Source organism: Toxotes jaculatrix, chromosome 15, assembly GCF_017976425.1.
Source record: "Toxotes jaculatrix isolate fToxJac2 chromosome 15, fToxJac2.pri, whole genome shotgun sequence".
Classification (NCBI taxonomy): Eukaryota; Metazoa; Chordata; class Actinopteri; family Toxotidae; genus Toxotes; species Toxotes jaculatrix.
In genome coordinates, this window is record NC_054408.1 from 923929 (window position 1) to 940035 (window position 16107).

Genomic DNA, 16107 nt, shown 5'->3' on the forward strand with positions numbered 1-16107 from the left:
TGTGCTGTCTCGTCCAGCTGACGTCAATACCAGCGCACGTCCGGTTCATCCCTTTCAAAACAAAAGCATCGCAGCCCGGCGTCTCGGAAGTTGTTTCGTTAGTGAACTGGTAGATTTAATTTTCGTCTTAACATCTCATCTTTTTTTTTTTTTTTTACTTCCATCAAAGACACATTTCCCCTCTAAACGTCTCAGGTTTCATTTGAAGTACTTTTCAAATGATGCAAAGTCACTACATTTTATTGATAATACTTCTGTACTAAAAAAACATGTTAATTTATTTTAATCACTTGTTGAGCCTAAAAACAGTCAAATGAAAGTATCCCAAGTATTTACATACACAAGTGACAAGAAAAGTATGAGTAACATTTTAAAAACACTTCCACTGACAGCACATTTCATGCTTTTATTGTGAAGGCCCAGTCACTTTCCTGTGTCTCTCGGTCTAACTCTCCGTCTAACAACAGGAAGTTCACTCCGCCTCATCAGACAGACGGAACACACGGTAATGCAAGACTGGGAGACATGTAAGGAGGTAGTGGATTGAGAAACATGTTCCATTGTTTCAAAGAAACCTCTACTTTTTGTTCCAAGTTAGGACAGACAAGTCCCACAAGTCTCATGTCAAGACAAGACAAACATGTTAAGCGTTCAAGCCTTAAGCTCAATACAATGAAATCAGTGCAAAGAAACCCCAAGTCAAGATGGGCCCGTCCATGTCCAGTCTATGTCAAGTCCCAAATTAAGCCAGGCGGGTCCCACAAGTCCTGTCTCAAGTCTCAGGTCAGGTCCAGCGTCAAGTCTTATTAAAGTCCTAAGCCATCCTGAAGTCAGTGCAAACGAGTCCAAGTCAAGACAGGTAAGAGGAGACAACTAAGTTCTCCTCATTTAAAAGACGTCTGGCAGCCCACACAGAGCAGCAGCCGTGTCAGTGCAGCAGAAAGTTAGCTGCAGACCCAGTGAGCCAGCGGTTTTCGTCTTATTTGGCCATGAGCTGCTCTGAATCACTGCTACAATGAAGTGTGCACTAAAGAATGTGTGGCAGGACTCCCATGGGATCCGCAGGAGGGGGAGGTTACGTGTTTGTGCGTGTTTGTGTGTGTGTGTGTGTGTACTCGTACATCTATCCTTGTAAGGACCAATTTGAGTTTGTAGACCTTCAACAGTGAGGACATTTGTGTGGAGATTTTGTCTGGTCCTCGCACCTTCAGAGGTCTGTGTGATGTTCAGGGTTCAGGTTAGGGTACGGGGCTAGGGAATGCATTATGTCAGTGGGTGTCCTCACAAAGATAGAAGCACTAGATAAACATGTAATGCTGGTTTACATGGCATGATTAAGGGGTGTGTGTGTGTGTGTGTGTGTGAAGAGTGTGAGCATTCTTGTGCATCTGTGTAAGAGAGGGTGATGGTGTAACAGACATTTTTAAGGCGCAGCTATGCAGATTACGCACCACGTAGAACATGCATGAAACCACGGTTTCCATCCTCTTTGTGAACGAATCGACAACTAAATGTCCACATGTAGCTGTCCTCACTTTGGTTTACTCTCGGTTTTGTCGCTGAGGTTTGACAGAAGAGACGAAGGAGGCGGGGATTTGAGCTTAAACCTTACAGAGGTACATTTTAAGTTTAAAGTGTAGAGTAGTTAGCGCGCCCTGTCACACTCCTCTTCAAAAAAATGTAAGCACATGTCAGGACAGCAGCCGCTACGTGGAGACGACGTGTGATTGGTCAACTTGAGCTGCTCGTGTTTTCTATTCAGACGTTTCTGTTTCCAAGAAATCAAGTTTATATGTGACTGATTTCTCTCCGTGACCATCATGAGCTCATCTGGATACACGACATGACGGATAATGAGACGACGACCCTCCTGTTCTCACTGCATTTACTCGCTTAACCATGAAAGTCAATACATCTGTTAAAACTCTGCTCATTATTGTGAAAGTCCACAGTCAAAACATCCTGTTTCCAAAGTCTGAGAGTTTTACTTTCTAATGCCACAGAGTGTGTGATGGGCTCCTCGCTCATTCAGACCAAAGCAACAGCTCTGCATACTAACCTGCACACACACACACACACACACACACACACACACACACACACACACACACACACACACACGCACACACGCACGCACACACACACACACACACACACCCCCACTGGAGGCTAATTAAACATTATTTGCTGCCACCTGGTGGTAAGACAGGAGAGTGCAGTCCGGCTGCAACTTCACTGCTCTCTCACTTACACACTTAATCTGATTCTGTAAAAACTAAAATAAAATAAAATAAAAGCCACCAAAGGACACACATCCCTCGTTTTCATACACACACACAGGCCTCAGGAAGGTCAGAACACACAGTTGTCAAAGTCCTGTCTGGACTCAGGTGTCCAGGTTTTAGGCATCAGGTCTCTTGACTCTGTGGTCCACCTGTGTGCATGATTTCCTCCCGGCACGGTGGTGCAGTGGTTAGCACTGTCGCCTCACAGCAAGAGAGTTATTCTACAGAGGCCCTTCTGTCATCCATCCACCCGTTTGTCAGCCTTACAGAGTCATTATCTCAGCAAGCAAGGATGCAGCTGAGGAGGCTCCTCCACAAAACCAACAAGAAATGGGTTTGTTGAAAAATATGTAACCGGTCAAACTCATGAAGGAAATGTATGTCTCCCCAGTCTGCCACTAGGTGGCAGAGCAGTCGCTCTTTATTTGTTTCATGTGGCACAAATCTGCAGGGATTCTCAGCAGCAGAGCCGCCAGTGCCGTCTTTAAACAGTAAAACAAACTGGACTCTCACTGCTCTAAGAAGCAGGTTCCCTGTGGAGGCTACAGTCACGGCCTGTCGCTGTAGCCTCAGCACACTGTGCAGCAGCAACATGAAGGAAAACATCAAAACGAATATTGGACTGGATTTTTTTTTCACTGAACTCTGTGACTTTAAACAGAGGCTCTGGACCTGACCCCTGACCCCATGTGCCCCTGCACCTATAATATGTAGTAATCCATCACTTCATCATCCAGACAAACTTTTAAATTATAATTCAAATATGAATCCTTAACATGTATAACAATATAATATGCATTATAGGAGGATCTGTTTCAAGAAGCATTTATTTTCTGATCAGTCTTAAATAAACATGAACAAACAAAACATCAGTACAGAGAATTTGGAGTCACCACATTCTACAAGCACATGGTGTGAATATCAGAGACTTAAAGCTTCAGTAACAGTTGCACATGTTGAGTCTTAAATTGAGCAGCAGGAATCATTTTATGAATCTTCACACATCTGAACATCACTCCTCTGATCTGGGGCAGATTCAGGCCGTAAACCAGAGGGTTGTTGATGGGAGGAACGATCAGAAACTCCAGAGACAAAACAACAATAACAAATGGATTAATTTCATCAGTGTCTAAACGGCTCAGCGACAGTTCACAGAAGAGAGAGAAGGAAAAGGTGACAAACGTGACAATGTGAGGCAGGCAGGTCTGCAGCGCCTTTCCTCTGAACTCGGACGAGCTTCTCCTGCAAACCAGCAGGATGCGCAGGTAGGTGTACAGGACGAAGCACAGGGGGATGAAGACGGTCGTCACAGCGATTATCCGACCTGCTATGCTGTTCACGCTCGTCTCCACACAGGACAGCTGCACCACAGACCAGTTAGAGCAGAAAATCCTGTGCAGTTCATTCCCACACAGAGGCAAACGGCTGGACAGATACATGCAGAAGCCAACAATACACACAGGGTACAGCACAGCAAGAGCCAAAAGCTGTATCACCTTCCTGAACGTCATTTTACTGTGATAGTATAAAGGCTGGCAGATAGCAACAAACCTGTCATAGGCCATGACTGTGAGAATAGTCAGCTCATGTGCTACATACGTGTGAATAACGTACATCTGACTGAAACAAGACACACGTGAGATGACATGAGTGTCAGACAGTATGTCCATCAGAAACCTGGGGAAGAAGCCGGCCGAGCCCCACAGAGAGTTTAAACACAGACAGCAGATAAATATATACATGGGCTGATGCAGAGACTTCTCCAGGCAGACCGTCAGAACGATGACGGCGTTGGCAGAGATGATGGTCACGTAGATCAGCAGGCACAGACTGAAGAAGAGGAATCTGAGCGAGCCGTAGTCTGAAAACACTGTGAACTGAAAGTAGGGAGGAGTCAGGCTGTTGTTGCTCCTCATGTCTGAACAACAGCAGAGCTGAAAGACGAGACGTCAGAGCGATGGAGAGGAGGAGAAGTGAAAAGACGGGACGGGATGTAAAAATATTCAGACTTAAAATTCCAACATGTATTTCAACAAGACAAACAACACGAGCCTGCGTTCATGTAAGCTGCATGTGTAACAGTTATTCCCAGACAAATGTCAGTGAAACTAATATGGGTCAATGTTCTGAGGACAGATTCTGAGTTAAAACAACAGCAAATCATTCAACATCCAGCTGCTGCACGACTGTCAGAGACCTGAGGTTTGTCCAGAGTCCCAGAGAGACCTGCAGCATCCAACCCCTCGTCTGATCCTGACGGAGGAAGCTGCAGCCTTTATTCTGGTCCTCTGTATTCAGGTCCAAGGGGACGAAAAGAGCGAGCGACCCACCACAGATCACTGCCTGTCATTCTTTCATGTTGTTTCTTTAGCTTGGCTGTAAACATGGCAGCTGGGGGACATCAGGGTCCCCAAAGGTTTCATCTCTATCTCTGCACTGAAAACAATCAGATAAAGGCAAAAACAAAAAAAAAGAGAATAGTAAAGTGTATTCCACTGAGGCCCACTGTGATTTTCAGATGTGTTTCAGTCTGGCTGTGCAGTACAAGATAATGAAGACAAGCGATCACATTTCTGCTTAATAATAATAATGACATCATAATGAATAATAACGAAGACGATGCCTGGTCCCGTTCTGTATGTTCCGTATGGGAACCCAGAGGACAGGTGGAGGACGACAACACAACACTAAACCGGACAAAAGACACTGAGCAAAACTGAAAAGGAACAGATTTAACAGGAAACTCTAAATCCAGGTCTTCAACCCACTCAGATCCCAAACTCTATCAGTTTTAACAAGCTGAGTTTTATGTCTCACTCCACGTGTTTGATTACATTCAGTACGTGCTGCTGACCAGAAACCAGAAACCAGGAATTAACATTTATTTAGTCGGTCATCGTTTTTCTGCTGTGCTTCAGCAGTTTTTATGCAGGAACTGCTCTGTTTATTTTAAAAAATCGAAACACCACCGCTCTGATCTGGGGCAGATTCAGGCCGTAAACCACAGGGTTGCTGATGGGAGGAATGATCAGGAACTCCAGAGATAAAACGCCGGTGGCAAACGGGTTCATTTCATCAACTTTGTAAAGACTCAGAGAAATTTCACAGAATATTGAGACGCAAAAGTTCACAAACGTGACGATGTGAGGCAGACAGGTCTGCAGCGCCTTTCCTCTGAACTCGGACGAGCTTCTCCAGCACACGGGCAGGATGCGCAGGTAGGTGTACAGGACGAAGAACAGGGGGGTGAAGAGCGACGCCACGACAAGAAACTGACCTGCTATGCTGCTCACAGTGGTGTCCGCACAGGACAGCTGCACCACAGACCAGTAAGAGCAGAAAAGCCTCTGCAGCTCATTTCCACACAGAGGCAAACGGCTGGACTGATAGAAGAGGAAGCCGAAAATACACACAGGGTACAGCACAGCAAGAGCCAAAAGCTGTATCGCCTTCCTGAACGTCATTTTACTGTGATAGTATAAAGGCTGGCAGATAGCAACAAACCTGTCATAGGCCATGACTGTGAGAATAGTCACGTCATGTCCTTTGTACGTGTGAATAACGTACATCTGACTGAAACAAGACACACGTGAGATGACATGAGTGTCAGACAGTATGTCCATCAGAAACCTGGGGAAGAAGCCGGCCGAGCCCCACAGAGAGTTTAAACACAGACAGCAGATAAATATATACATGGGCTGATGCAGAGACTTCTCCAGGCAGACCGTCAGAACGATGACGGCGTTGGCAGAGATGATGGTCACGTAGATCAGCAGGCACAGACTGAAGAAGAGGAATCTGAGCGAGCCGTAGTCTGAAAACACCGTGAACTGAAAGTAGGGAGGAGTCAGGCTGTTGTTGCTCCTCATGTCTGAACAACAGAGGAAGAGAGAGAGCGATGGAGGGAGGGAGGGAGGGAGAGGACGACTGAAGCACAGCAAACAGGATTAAAATGTCTTCTATACAATGTCCTACTTTAACACACAAGACTTAAAACATCCAACAGGGCTGCATGTGTGGAAGCTCTAATAACTGTGCCTGATGATAATAATCTTCAGTATAACTTCTGGATTCTGGTCAACTGCAAGAGACATGTTCGAAAAATAAGCACAGGTGAAAAACATAACAACCAACCAATAAAGAACGTACGAGATCCAGCGAACACACTCACACTGCTACAGTAACGAGCCGCAGCTCAGACTACAGCACAGCACACACGTATCAGAGACCCACCGAAGCTCTGTCTCAGTCTGCGCCTTCGTCTGTTCATGCTGAGAGTTTAGAGAGTCTCATCCAGACTGAGGCTCAACCTTTATCCTGCTCTGCTGTGACACCGAGAGCAGCCACGTGGACAGACTGGGTCCAAAGGGACGCTCGTGAGTCCTGCTTCTTTCGCCTGTACGTCTCTTCTCTATTCACCCGATGTGAACCAGGTGAGACTTTAGTGTGAAGATACACTCCTGCAGTAGATAAATACAGCTGGTTTCATACTGAAAAATTCCACACAACCTTGAAGCATGAGATTTTATCAGTATGTGACTGAAAACACCATCTCACTGTGGACTCTGCAAAATCACACGTCCAGCTGCTGATTTAAGCCACGATGCAGCGTGGGCTGCAGCACAGACCGGGACCATGTGCCTGTCACAATGTTAGACCGTGCGGTCGCAGGAAGACATTTTCTGTTTGAACATCCTGTGCACACAGAGGAAGTGGGACAGCGGGATGGAGACAGAGGCCACATGCAAATACAGGGCAGAGCCCAGCAAAAGTCAGAAAGGTGTGTCACCATCCTAAACTTTACTGTGACAGTGTCATAGGCCATGACGTGAGAAGAGAGATGGACTCAAAGAACAAACTGAGGATGCAACGTGTCCCGAGCAATTTACGGTATAATCACACTTTGAGTAAACAACACAGAGGTGCCAGTCATTGCTTTCCCTTCCCACTGGATAACATGTGTGAATGTAAATGCATCTGTCCACAGCTACATGCAGCACATGCAGAACCAGCCAGCTGCAGTGTTTATCAGCACCAAACCATAACCTCGCCTAGGACCTGTGGTGGGAATGGTTTCTAAACCTCCGGCGCCACCATCAGGCCGTTTCATCGCCATTTTGTTTTCTATCGCCCACTTTCATAGCTGCTTATTTTGGAGCTGGTGTGTAAAAATCAGCTGCTGTTTACACTCTTCCATTTAGTAAATTATTCTATAGATGACAGATTCATTTTTTTAAACGAAAAATACTTTTGTATATTTAAGTTATATTAATTTTATTTGTGTCACACTTATTTGTATTGTATACAAGCACTTTTTTTCCTTTTCTTTCCAACTTCTTATTGATATGTTTATATTGTTTTGCATGAGATGTTTACTGTAACACTGTGGGCCTAGGGAGCACTGCAGTTTCAAATCCTGTGTATGACCTGTACATGTGGCATTTGACAGTAAAGCCTCCCACAGGCCCATCACCTGTGGGAGGTGCTGGGCAGCAGTCGCCCCCGCAACCTGGGCCTGGACCCAGATAAGCAGCAGATGATGACATGACAATAATAATAATAATAATAATAATAATAATAATAATAATAATAATAATAATAATAATAATAATAATAAACCTTGAATTCTGTTGAATTTTTTCCATGTTAAATGAAAAACTCCTTTGTCTCAGATAAGAAAAGTGAGAACACATTGAATGAATGAATGAATGAATGAATGAATGACATTACTGATTGTTTGGTTTTAATTAGCCATAATAAACATCTGAAACCTGATTATTGTGCCGGAGTTTCAAAGACAGTCTTTACAACGCTGAATGTGATGATACCTTTTACAGTGTCACAGTCACAGAAATCTCATTTCTGCAGTATTATTACAGAAGACATGAATGTACAATCATTCACTTTGTCATATATTATTTCACTTTGTCCAGACAGAACAGCCTTTTGATGTGTTTAGATATTTCTTTCATTTTCAGTCCGTATATGATTGGATTGAAGAGAGGATGATACAGAATCACTTGCAAAGTCATAATTAAACGAGCGGTTTTTTGAAAATCAGACTCCAGTTTAACTATAATCACATCGTATGTAACCAAACAAGAAAAGTTGATCAAAACCAGCAGGTGAGGCAAACAGGTCTGTGCAGCTTTTTTCCTGACTTCACCGTGACTTTGGGAGGTTATTATAAATATCTTTGTGTATGTGAAAAATATGAAAAGCACAGGGAAAAGCGTAACATTCAACAGGACAATCAAACCATACACAGACAGCACTTGTGAACTCACACAGTGAAGTTTGTAAACTGAATTGTTGCAAAAGATTCCTCTCAAAACGAAGTTACAGAGTTTGGTGTTAGCGCTCATGGCGACTGGCACCGCGATCTGACAGGCGGGCAGAATCCAGGCCAGACCCAGGAAAACACTCACAGTGGTTTTTCTCATGATAGTTGGATATTGCAGAGGTTTACATATAGACACATACCTGTCATAGGCCATGGCTGCCAGCAGTAAGAACTCTGAACCATTTAAAGAGTAATACACAAAACACTGAAGGAGACAGGCTGGATAAGAAATGATCTGCTTATCAGATAAAACATCAGTCAGGAGCTTCGGGTAAATATTAGTGCTGTAAAAAACAGAGTTCAGTAACAAAGCTGCAATGAAAATGTACATGGGCTCATGGAGGTTTCTGTGAACCACGATCAGACATATGATGGTTGAATTGCTGCAGATCACAAGAATATAAACTGCAAACATGATCACAAAATAAAGAGATCTGTATTTGTGCAGTTCCACATACCCGTCAAGGTTTACGAATGTCGCATTTAGTCCATCGTCCATCGTGGTCGTCAAGAAATAAATGTTACTGTACGAAACACTGAGGTTCTGTAACAGGCAGACATGAATAAAAATGGTTTCGCTTAGCGTGTCTTCTCTCTCAGAATTCAGAGTGTGTCCGTTCACCTCCGTGGACTGTTTTTATCAGACCGTCTCAGCCTCCGTGGAGTTCATCAAACTCTCCACCAAGAGCTACAAGCATGTAAACAACTCCATCAAACTCTGGAGGCCAGCACGCAGGAGCACCATTGGGGAATGGGCATGTATGCAATGTTCTAGGGGACCCATGACTGGATAGAGGCCTTCGACTGTGCCAGGGATGATTTCACGTTTCATGACCCCACAAAGACCAGAAGTTGCCATGTTTTTCAGTTGGCTCCTTTGATGAACAGGACATCAGTCATTCAGACGTTGTTCACTCTGCTCCCTCTCAAAATGCATAAAGGACTTCGACAACCCCAGTTCCCCAACAGAATAAACGTTACCCTCCCTCACTACTGTTGCCTCAAAGGTGGTCTTTTATCGAGTCACTCCTCTGCTGAATTTCTGGGCAGCTGACTGACACATAACATGTGTTGCAGGTATCCAAGGTCCTTGGTGGATAAATTCCAAGGAATTTGGTGATGTTTCGGACTGTTGCTCTGGTGCCACCCTAACGTTGGTGTTTCTGATTTTAACTGAATTATCTCAACAGTTTTTGGATTGCTATCATCAGGTCCGAATTTCACTGTGTCCAATACTTTCACTTCACTCCATCCCAACCCCCTCCACCAAAAGCCCCCACCTCTGTCCCCCCCTCAAGCCCCCCTCTCGCTAACATTGGCCCAGGTGAGGAGAGAACCGAGGCAGCTGAAGAACAGGAAAGCTGCAGGGCCAGACGGCATCAGCCCCAGACTGCTCAGGGACTGTGCAGACCAGCTCTGTGAGGTGGTCTTGTACATCTTCAACCTGAGCCTCAGTCTGAAGAAGGTCCCCGGCCTGTGGAAGACCTCCTGCGCAGAATCTTCCATTTAAAGTAAAGTCACACAGTTTATCGAGTTCAGAAGCAAAGCTGCCAGAGTGCAGAACTGAGTGGTATAATCAGAGGTTCATCTCTTTCCCTGACAGAGCCCGGAGTGGTGATATGTTAGAATATTATTATTAGTCTTATTATTATTATTATTATTATTGAACCCTTATCTTCAAGGTTTATACCTGTTAGAAGGGAACTTTTCCCTGACACTGTTGCCAGATGTTGCTCATGTGGGAAACGTTGGGTCTCATGCTATTATGTAGAATTCGGTCTAAACCTGCTGTTTAAAAAGTGCCCTGAGAAAACTTCTGTTAATATTCGGTGCTACTTAAATAAAACTGACTAAACTATTCAAGGACCTGTGCTTTGGTTCATAAAACAAGGCCTCAGGCTGCTGGACTACACTTGTTCAGTGAGGAAGTTGCACGGCTGCATGTGTACACGTTTATGTCGTGTGTGTGTATGTGCTGCAAACACAGAGCAGATGAGCTAATGACAGTTAACTATGCATTAATCAGCAGATACGTATTTTACAACAAGATCAATGTAGTTCAGATAGATAATGTTTTTATTTATTTTTTGAATGGTAAATTACGGTGAGATGTTAAAAGCTGCAGCACAAGACAAAAGGAAAACTTTAGTTCAGCAGGTGGTTACAGAGAGCAGCAAATGAATCATTAATCACTGCACTGTGAATTAGTCATGTAAAGAAATCATATCTCAGCATGATTATTACAGAGGGAATGAACATTATTTAGTTAGTTTGACTTGACAGAACAGCCTCTGGATGTGTTTAGAGATTTCTTTCATTTTCAGTCCGTATATGATTGGATTGAACAGAGGATGATACAGAATCATTTGTAAAGTCATTATGAAACGAGCTGTTTTTGGAACATCAGATTCCAGTCGTGCTATAATAATATCATACGCACACAAACAGGAAAAGCTGATTAAAACGATCAGGTGAGGTAAACAGGTCTGTGCAGCTTTTGTCCTGACGTCTCTGCTGCTTCTGTAGGAAATGATGAGAATCTTTGCGTAAGTGAAAAGTATGAAAAGCACAGGGAGAAGTGCCACGTTAAACAAAACCACCAAACCGTAGACTGAAAGCACTGTCGAAGTCACACAGTGAAGCTGATAAACCGAGTTGTTGCAGAAAATTCCATTCAAACTAAAGTGACAGAGTTTTCTGTCAGCAGCCAGAGCAACTGCCACCATGACGTGAGCGGCAGGCACGAGCCAAGCTGAGAGCAGTAACACGCTGATGACTGCTTTTCTCATGATAGTTGGATATTGCAGAGGTTTACATATAGACACGTACCTGTCATAGGCCATGGCTGCCAGCAGTAAGAAATCTGAAGCACCTAAAGAGTAATATATAAACCACTGAAGGAGACAGGCTGGGTAAGATATGATCTGTTTCTCAGATATAAAGTCAATGAAAAGCTTCGGGTAGATAACAGTGCTGAACAGAACAGAGTTCAGTGACAGAGCTGCAATGAACATGTACATCGGCTCATGGAGGTTTTTATGAATCCAGATCAGACACACAATGGTGGAATTACTGCAGATTATTAGAACATAAACTGTAAACATGATTAAAAAATAAAGAGATCTGTATTTGTTCACCTCTACATACCCACCAAGAGTTATATATGTTACATTTAATCCATCATTCATTTTAAGATTCTCAGATGTGAAAGAATTATGAATAAACCAGGTAGAATGTGAAAAAAAAGGAAAAAAAGAGTCAGTGTGAAATTTTCATTGTTCGTTTACAGATGCTTGACCTTAAAACTGCCTTCAGTGATGGTTTAGCTCCATAAATCAGAGAGTGAACTGCCTGAGTGTGTTTTTAAGCAATGCACTCGTCCTCCAAGGATCTCATTAACTTCTTGTCCAGCAGAGCCACTGGCATGGCAACAACGTCAACTCTGGAGGCCTGAACTTCACTGCAATCTATCGTAACTTTAATTTCTACAGAGCAAAGGATGTTACAACAGATATCCCATGCTGGAAATAGCCACTACAGCTGTCAGAGGTAAAACTCAGGGTTCCCATTATTCAAAGGCAAGGTCCACAAATGGATGGACAACCTGAACTATTCATGTGTTCAGATGGTCCTCCAGCTCAGCACCTGGAGGTTTTAAACCTCAGATGAAGTGAGATAGACCAGCTTGGCATCTCTCCCTCCATGTGTCTAAATTCTTTGCTGAGTTCTTTTAAAAATGATATTGACTCTAGATTAGTCCACAAGGCCTTTTCCAGGATTCATGTTTGGAGAATAAAGTCAGACTTGACAAAGCTGAAGAAAAAGACAGAATAACTGCAGCAAACTAATCAGTCATGAACCATAACCAGGCTCAAAATCCTCTTTACTGTTTCCATAATGAACAGTGACAGTAAAACCACTGTACATTATTCACCTGTGTTAATACATCAGATGATTTTTGGCTGAACACAACAACCTTCTGAGCTGTTTGGAAATTTCTTTCATTTTCAGTCCGTATATCAGTGGATTAAACAAAGGATGATAAACAATTGCTTGTAGCGTCATTATTAAACTAACAGTTTTTGGAAAGTTGGATTCCACTCGAGCTATAATGATATCATACGAAGTCAGAAGGGAGAAAGTGATTAAAACCATCAGGTGAGGTAAACAGGTCTCTGCAGCTTTTTTCCTGACTTCTCTATAACTTCGATAGGATATTATAAATATCTTTGTATATGTGAAAATTATGAAGAGCATAGGGAGGATTGTGAAAAAAAATAAGCCAACTACACCATATGTAGTAATGAGTCTTGATCTCACACATTGAAGCTGGTAAATTGAATTGTTGCAAAATATTCCATTTAAAGTAAAGTTACACAGTTTAGCTTCAGCACTCGCTATTACAGGGATTGAAATGTGTAAAGCAGGTAACATCCAAGATAAAAGCAGAAAAATACTCACAGTGTTTTTTCCCATGATAGTTGGATATTGCAGAGGTTTACATATAGACACATACCTGTCATAGGCCATGGCTGACAGCAGTAAGAACTCTGAGGTGCCTGAATAATAAAGTACAAAAAACTGAAAGATACAGGCTGAATATGATATGATCTGTTTTTCTGACAAAACATCAATCAGAAGCTTTGGGTAAATAGTCGTGCTGAAAAGAACAGAGTTCAGTAACAAAGCTGCAATGAAAATGTACATCGGCTCATGGAGGTTTCTGTGGATCACGATAAGGTACACTATAGTAGAATTACTGCAGATTATTAGAATGTAAACTGTAAACATGATGAAAAAATAAACATATCTGTATTTGTTAACTTCCACATACCCGTTAAGAGATATGTATGTAACATTTAACTCATCATCCATCAGTGTTTTCTCAAACTAAATGTTCAGTAATAAAACAGACAGGCATGTAACCACTGTACAGGAACAATGATCTGAATAAGACAAGTCTCACTGTAACAACCTGGAGCGTCTCATTCATTCACAGATACCAGACCTTGAAATGCATTTGATGAACGTTCATGTCCAAAGTTCAGAAAGTCAAGTTTGAGTGTGTGGAGAGTTTTTATTAGGTTGCTTCAGCCTCTATGGATCTAATTAAACACTCCACCAAAAGAAAGTCTAATATGTTAAACTTCATCAAACTCTGGAGGCCTGAAGTCACACAATGATTTGACCTAATCTAATTTGAACGTGTCCCATTACACCATTGATTCAGCAACTGATTTGGTTTCAGTCTTTTGAAAAATGTGCATTAGTTTCAGTCAAATTTTAGTCTTTTGGTTTCTGGTAGATTTAGTCCAGTTTTGATCAGTGACCTGTTCTTCTAATTTTCACCTGTTCACTAAAATACTTTTAATTTTCTGGGTTTGAGAGGAGACCAAGTGGAAACCCACGGTGACTTCATGTGTTGGTCTGTGAACTGCTGTTGTGCATGTGGCTATCACCATCCTAAATTTTTGGGGCCAGGAGTGATCATACTTGTAAAATGGGGTGAAGCATGGGGTGGGTCTGAGTGAGGCCAACTTCAACTCAACTGCTCAAGTCACCATCAAGTGGGGCATTTGGCAAGGAGATGCTCTGTCCCCACTGCTGTTCTACATAGCCCTGACCCTCCTCAGCCAGATCATCACCAAGATTTGTTACGGATACCGACAATGGAATGGAGGAACCATCAGCCACCTACTTTACATTGATGACATTAAGCTGTACAGTAAGAGCTCTATTTGACTACTGTTATAATCCATATTATGGCAAGAACCACTCAGCTAAGTAAAGAGAAACCACAGTCCATCATTACTTCAAGACATGAAGATCAGTCAATCCGGAAGATTTCAAGAACTTTGAATGGATCCTCAAGTGCAGTCGCAAAAACCATCAAAACTTCTGCTGCAGAGGATGGGTTCATCAGAGCTATCAGCCTCAGAACCTACAGACACATCGCAACATCAACTATTCAGAGGACACTGCGTGAACCAGGCCTTCATGGTCGAATTGCTGCAAAAAAAACACTACTGAGGAAGGACAACAAGAAAAAGAGAATTGTTTGTCCCAAATTTGAGATTTTTTTGTCTTTGTGAGATGCAGAAAAGGTGAGCGGATGGTTTCTACATGTGTGGTTCCCACTGTGAAGCATGGAGGAGGAGTTGTGATGGTGTGATGGAGCTTTGCTGGTGACACTGTTGGTAATTTATTCCAAATTCAAGGCACACCTAACCAGCATGGCTACCACAGCATTCTGCAGAGACATGCCATCCCATCTGGTTTGCGTTCAGTTGGACCATCATTTGTTTTTCAACAGGACAATGACCTCAAACACACCTCCAGCCTATGTGAGGGCTATTTGATCCAGAAGGAGAGTGATGGAGTGCTGCATCAGATGAACTGGCCTCCACAATCACCTGACCGAAACCCAACTGAGATGGTTTGGGATGAGTTGGACCGCAGAGTGAAGGCAAAACAGTCAACAAGTGCTCAGCACCTCTGGGAACTCCTTCAAGGCTGTTGGAAAACCATTCCAGGTGAACACCTCATGAAACTGACTGAGAGAAAGCCAAGAGCGTGCAAAGCTGTCATCAAAGCAAAAGGTGGTTACTTCCAAGAATCTAAAATATAAATCATATTCTGGTTGGTTTAACAATTTTTTGTCAACTACATAATTCCATGTGTGTTCCTTCATAGTTTTGATGTCTTCAGTATGAATCTATAATGTAGAAAGTAGTAAAAAATAAAGAAAAACCACTGAATGAGAAGGTGTGTCCAAACTTTTGACTGGTACTGTATGTCAGGAGCAAACAAGACATCAACTCACTGATCCATGCTATTAGGATCTACAGCCAGGACATTGGAATGTCATTTGGACTGGATAAGTGTGGTTGGATGGTAACAAGGAGAGGGAAGATCGTTCCATCGACCTCCTACTACTATATGACTCTACAGCAGTACTTCCATTAATTTAACAACCATTGTTTTTGTCCACAACTGCACTCACCTACCAGACAGTGCATAAACATGATGTTTGCCTTGCTGTTACCTGTTTAATGATGTACAGTATGTCCAGAATGTTCTGGTTTGGAAAACACAGTGGAACCACAAGGCAGAACCTAGAGTCCAAAACCTTTACTGTTATGTTCAGCACATGACTACACAGGCAGAGGACGACCCGCATGCAGACAGACAGGCAGGACAATGCAAGGAAGCGGGTTAAATAAGAAGAACAACAGACTTACAGACAGACGGAAGGAAAACACAACTCAGGAAATCCAAAAATCCACGTAGCAAAATCCACAGGGAACAACTCTGGAAGAAGACCAGAAGGAGCAGGAGGAGCATGGGGACAGGTGAAACAAATCAGGGCGGGGCAGACAATCACAAAGGTGGGGTCAAAAACAAAGACAGGAAGTGACACCATAACTGACACACAAGAGGGTTATTTCAAAATAAAATGGGAAACACTAAACAGAGTCC

At 42.9% G+C, this 16107-nt stretch overlaps 5 protein-coding genes across 5 annotated transcripts; all 5 read right to left on the reverse strand.

Annotated features, from left to right (window-relative positions):
• Positions 1 to 3214: 3214 nt before the first annotated feature.
• Positions 3215 to 4201, reverse strand: LOC121194446 (olfactory receptor 6K3-like). Its single transcript, XM_041057349.1, has one exon. The coding sequence runs from the start codon at positions 4199 to 4201 to the stop codon at positions 3215 to 3217; it is 987 nt and encodes a 328-aa protein (XP_040913283.1).
• A 1008-nt stretch (positions 4202 to 5209) lies between these two features.
• LOC121194449 (olfactory receptor 6K3-like) lies at positions 5210 to 6154 on the reverse strand. Its single transcript, XM_041057351.1, has one exon. The coding sequence runs from the start codon at positions 6152 to 6154 to the stop codon at positions 5210 to 5212; it is 945 nt and encodes a 314-aa protein (XP_040913285.1).
• Positions 6155 to 8200: 2046 nt separating this feature from the next.
• On the reverse strand, positions 8201 to 9127 carry LOC121194141 (olfactory receptor 6N2-like). The gene has a single exon (XM_041056783.1). It carries the CDS (start codon positions 9125 to 9127, stop codon positions 8201 to 8203), a length of 927 nt encoding a protein of 308 aa, XP_040912717.1.
• Positions 9128 to 10886: 1759 nt separating this feature from the next.
• LOC121194455 (olfactory receptor 6N2-like) lies at positions 10887 to 11816 on the reverse strand. Its single transcript, XM_041057358.1, has one exon. The coding sequence runs from the start codon at positions 11814 to 11816 to the stop codon at positions 10887 to 10889; it is 930 nt and encodes a 309-aa protein (XP_040913292.1).
• A 751-nt stretch (positions 11817 to 12567) lies between these two features.
• LOC121194459 (olfactory receptor 11A1-like) lies at positions 12568 to 13503 on the reverse strand. Its single transcript, XM_041057363.1, has one exon. It carries the CDS (start codon positions 13501 to 13503, stop codon positions 12568 to 12570), a length of 936 nt encoding a protein of 311 aa, XP_040913297.1.
• Between the last annotated feature and the right edge of the window lie 2604 nt (positions 13504 to 16107).

Coding starts and splice junctions, on each gene's coding strand:
- LOC121194446 (XM_041057349.1), bottom strand. CDS start 4,201: ATGAGGAGCAACAACAGCCTGACTCCTCCCTACTTTCAGTTCACAGTG.
- LOC121194449 (XM_041057351.1), bottom strand. CDS start 6,154: ATGAGGAGCAACAACAGCCTGACTCCTCCCTACTTTCAGTTCACGGTG.
- LOC121194141 (XM_041056783.1), bottom strand. CDS start 9,127: ATGGACGATGGACTAAATGCGACATTCGTAAACCTTGACGGGTATGTG.
- LOC121194455 (XM_041057358.1), bottom strand. CDS start 11,816: ATGAATGATGGATTAAATGTAACATATATAACTCTTGGTGGGTATGTA.
- LOC121194459 (XM_041057363.1), bottom strand. CDS start 13,503: ATGGATGATGAGTTAAATGTTACATACATATCTCTTAACGGGTATGTG.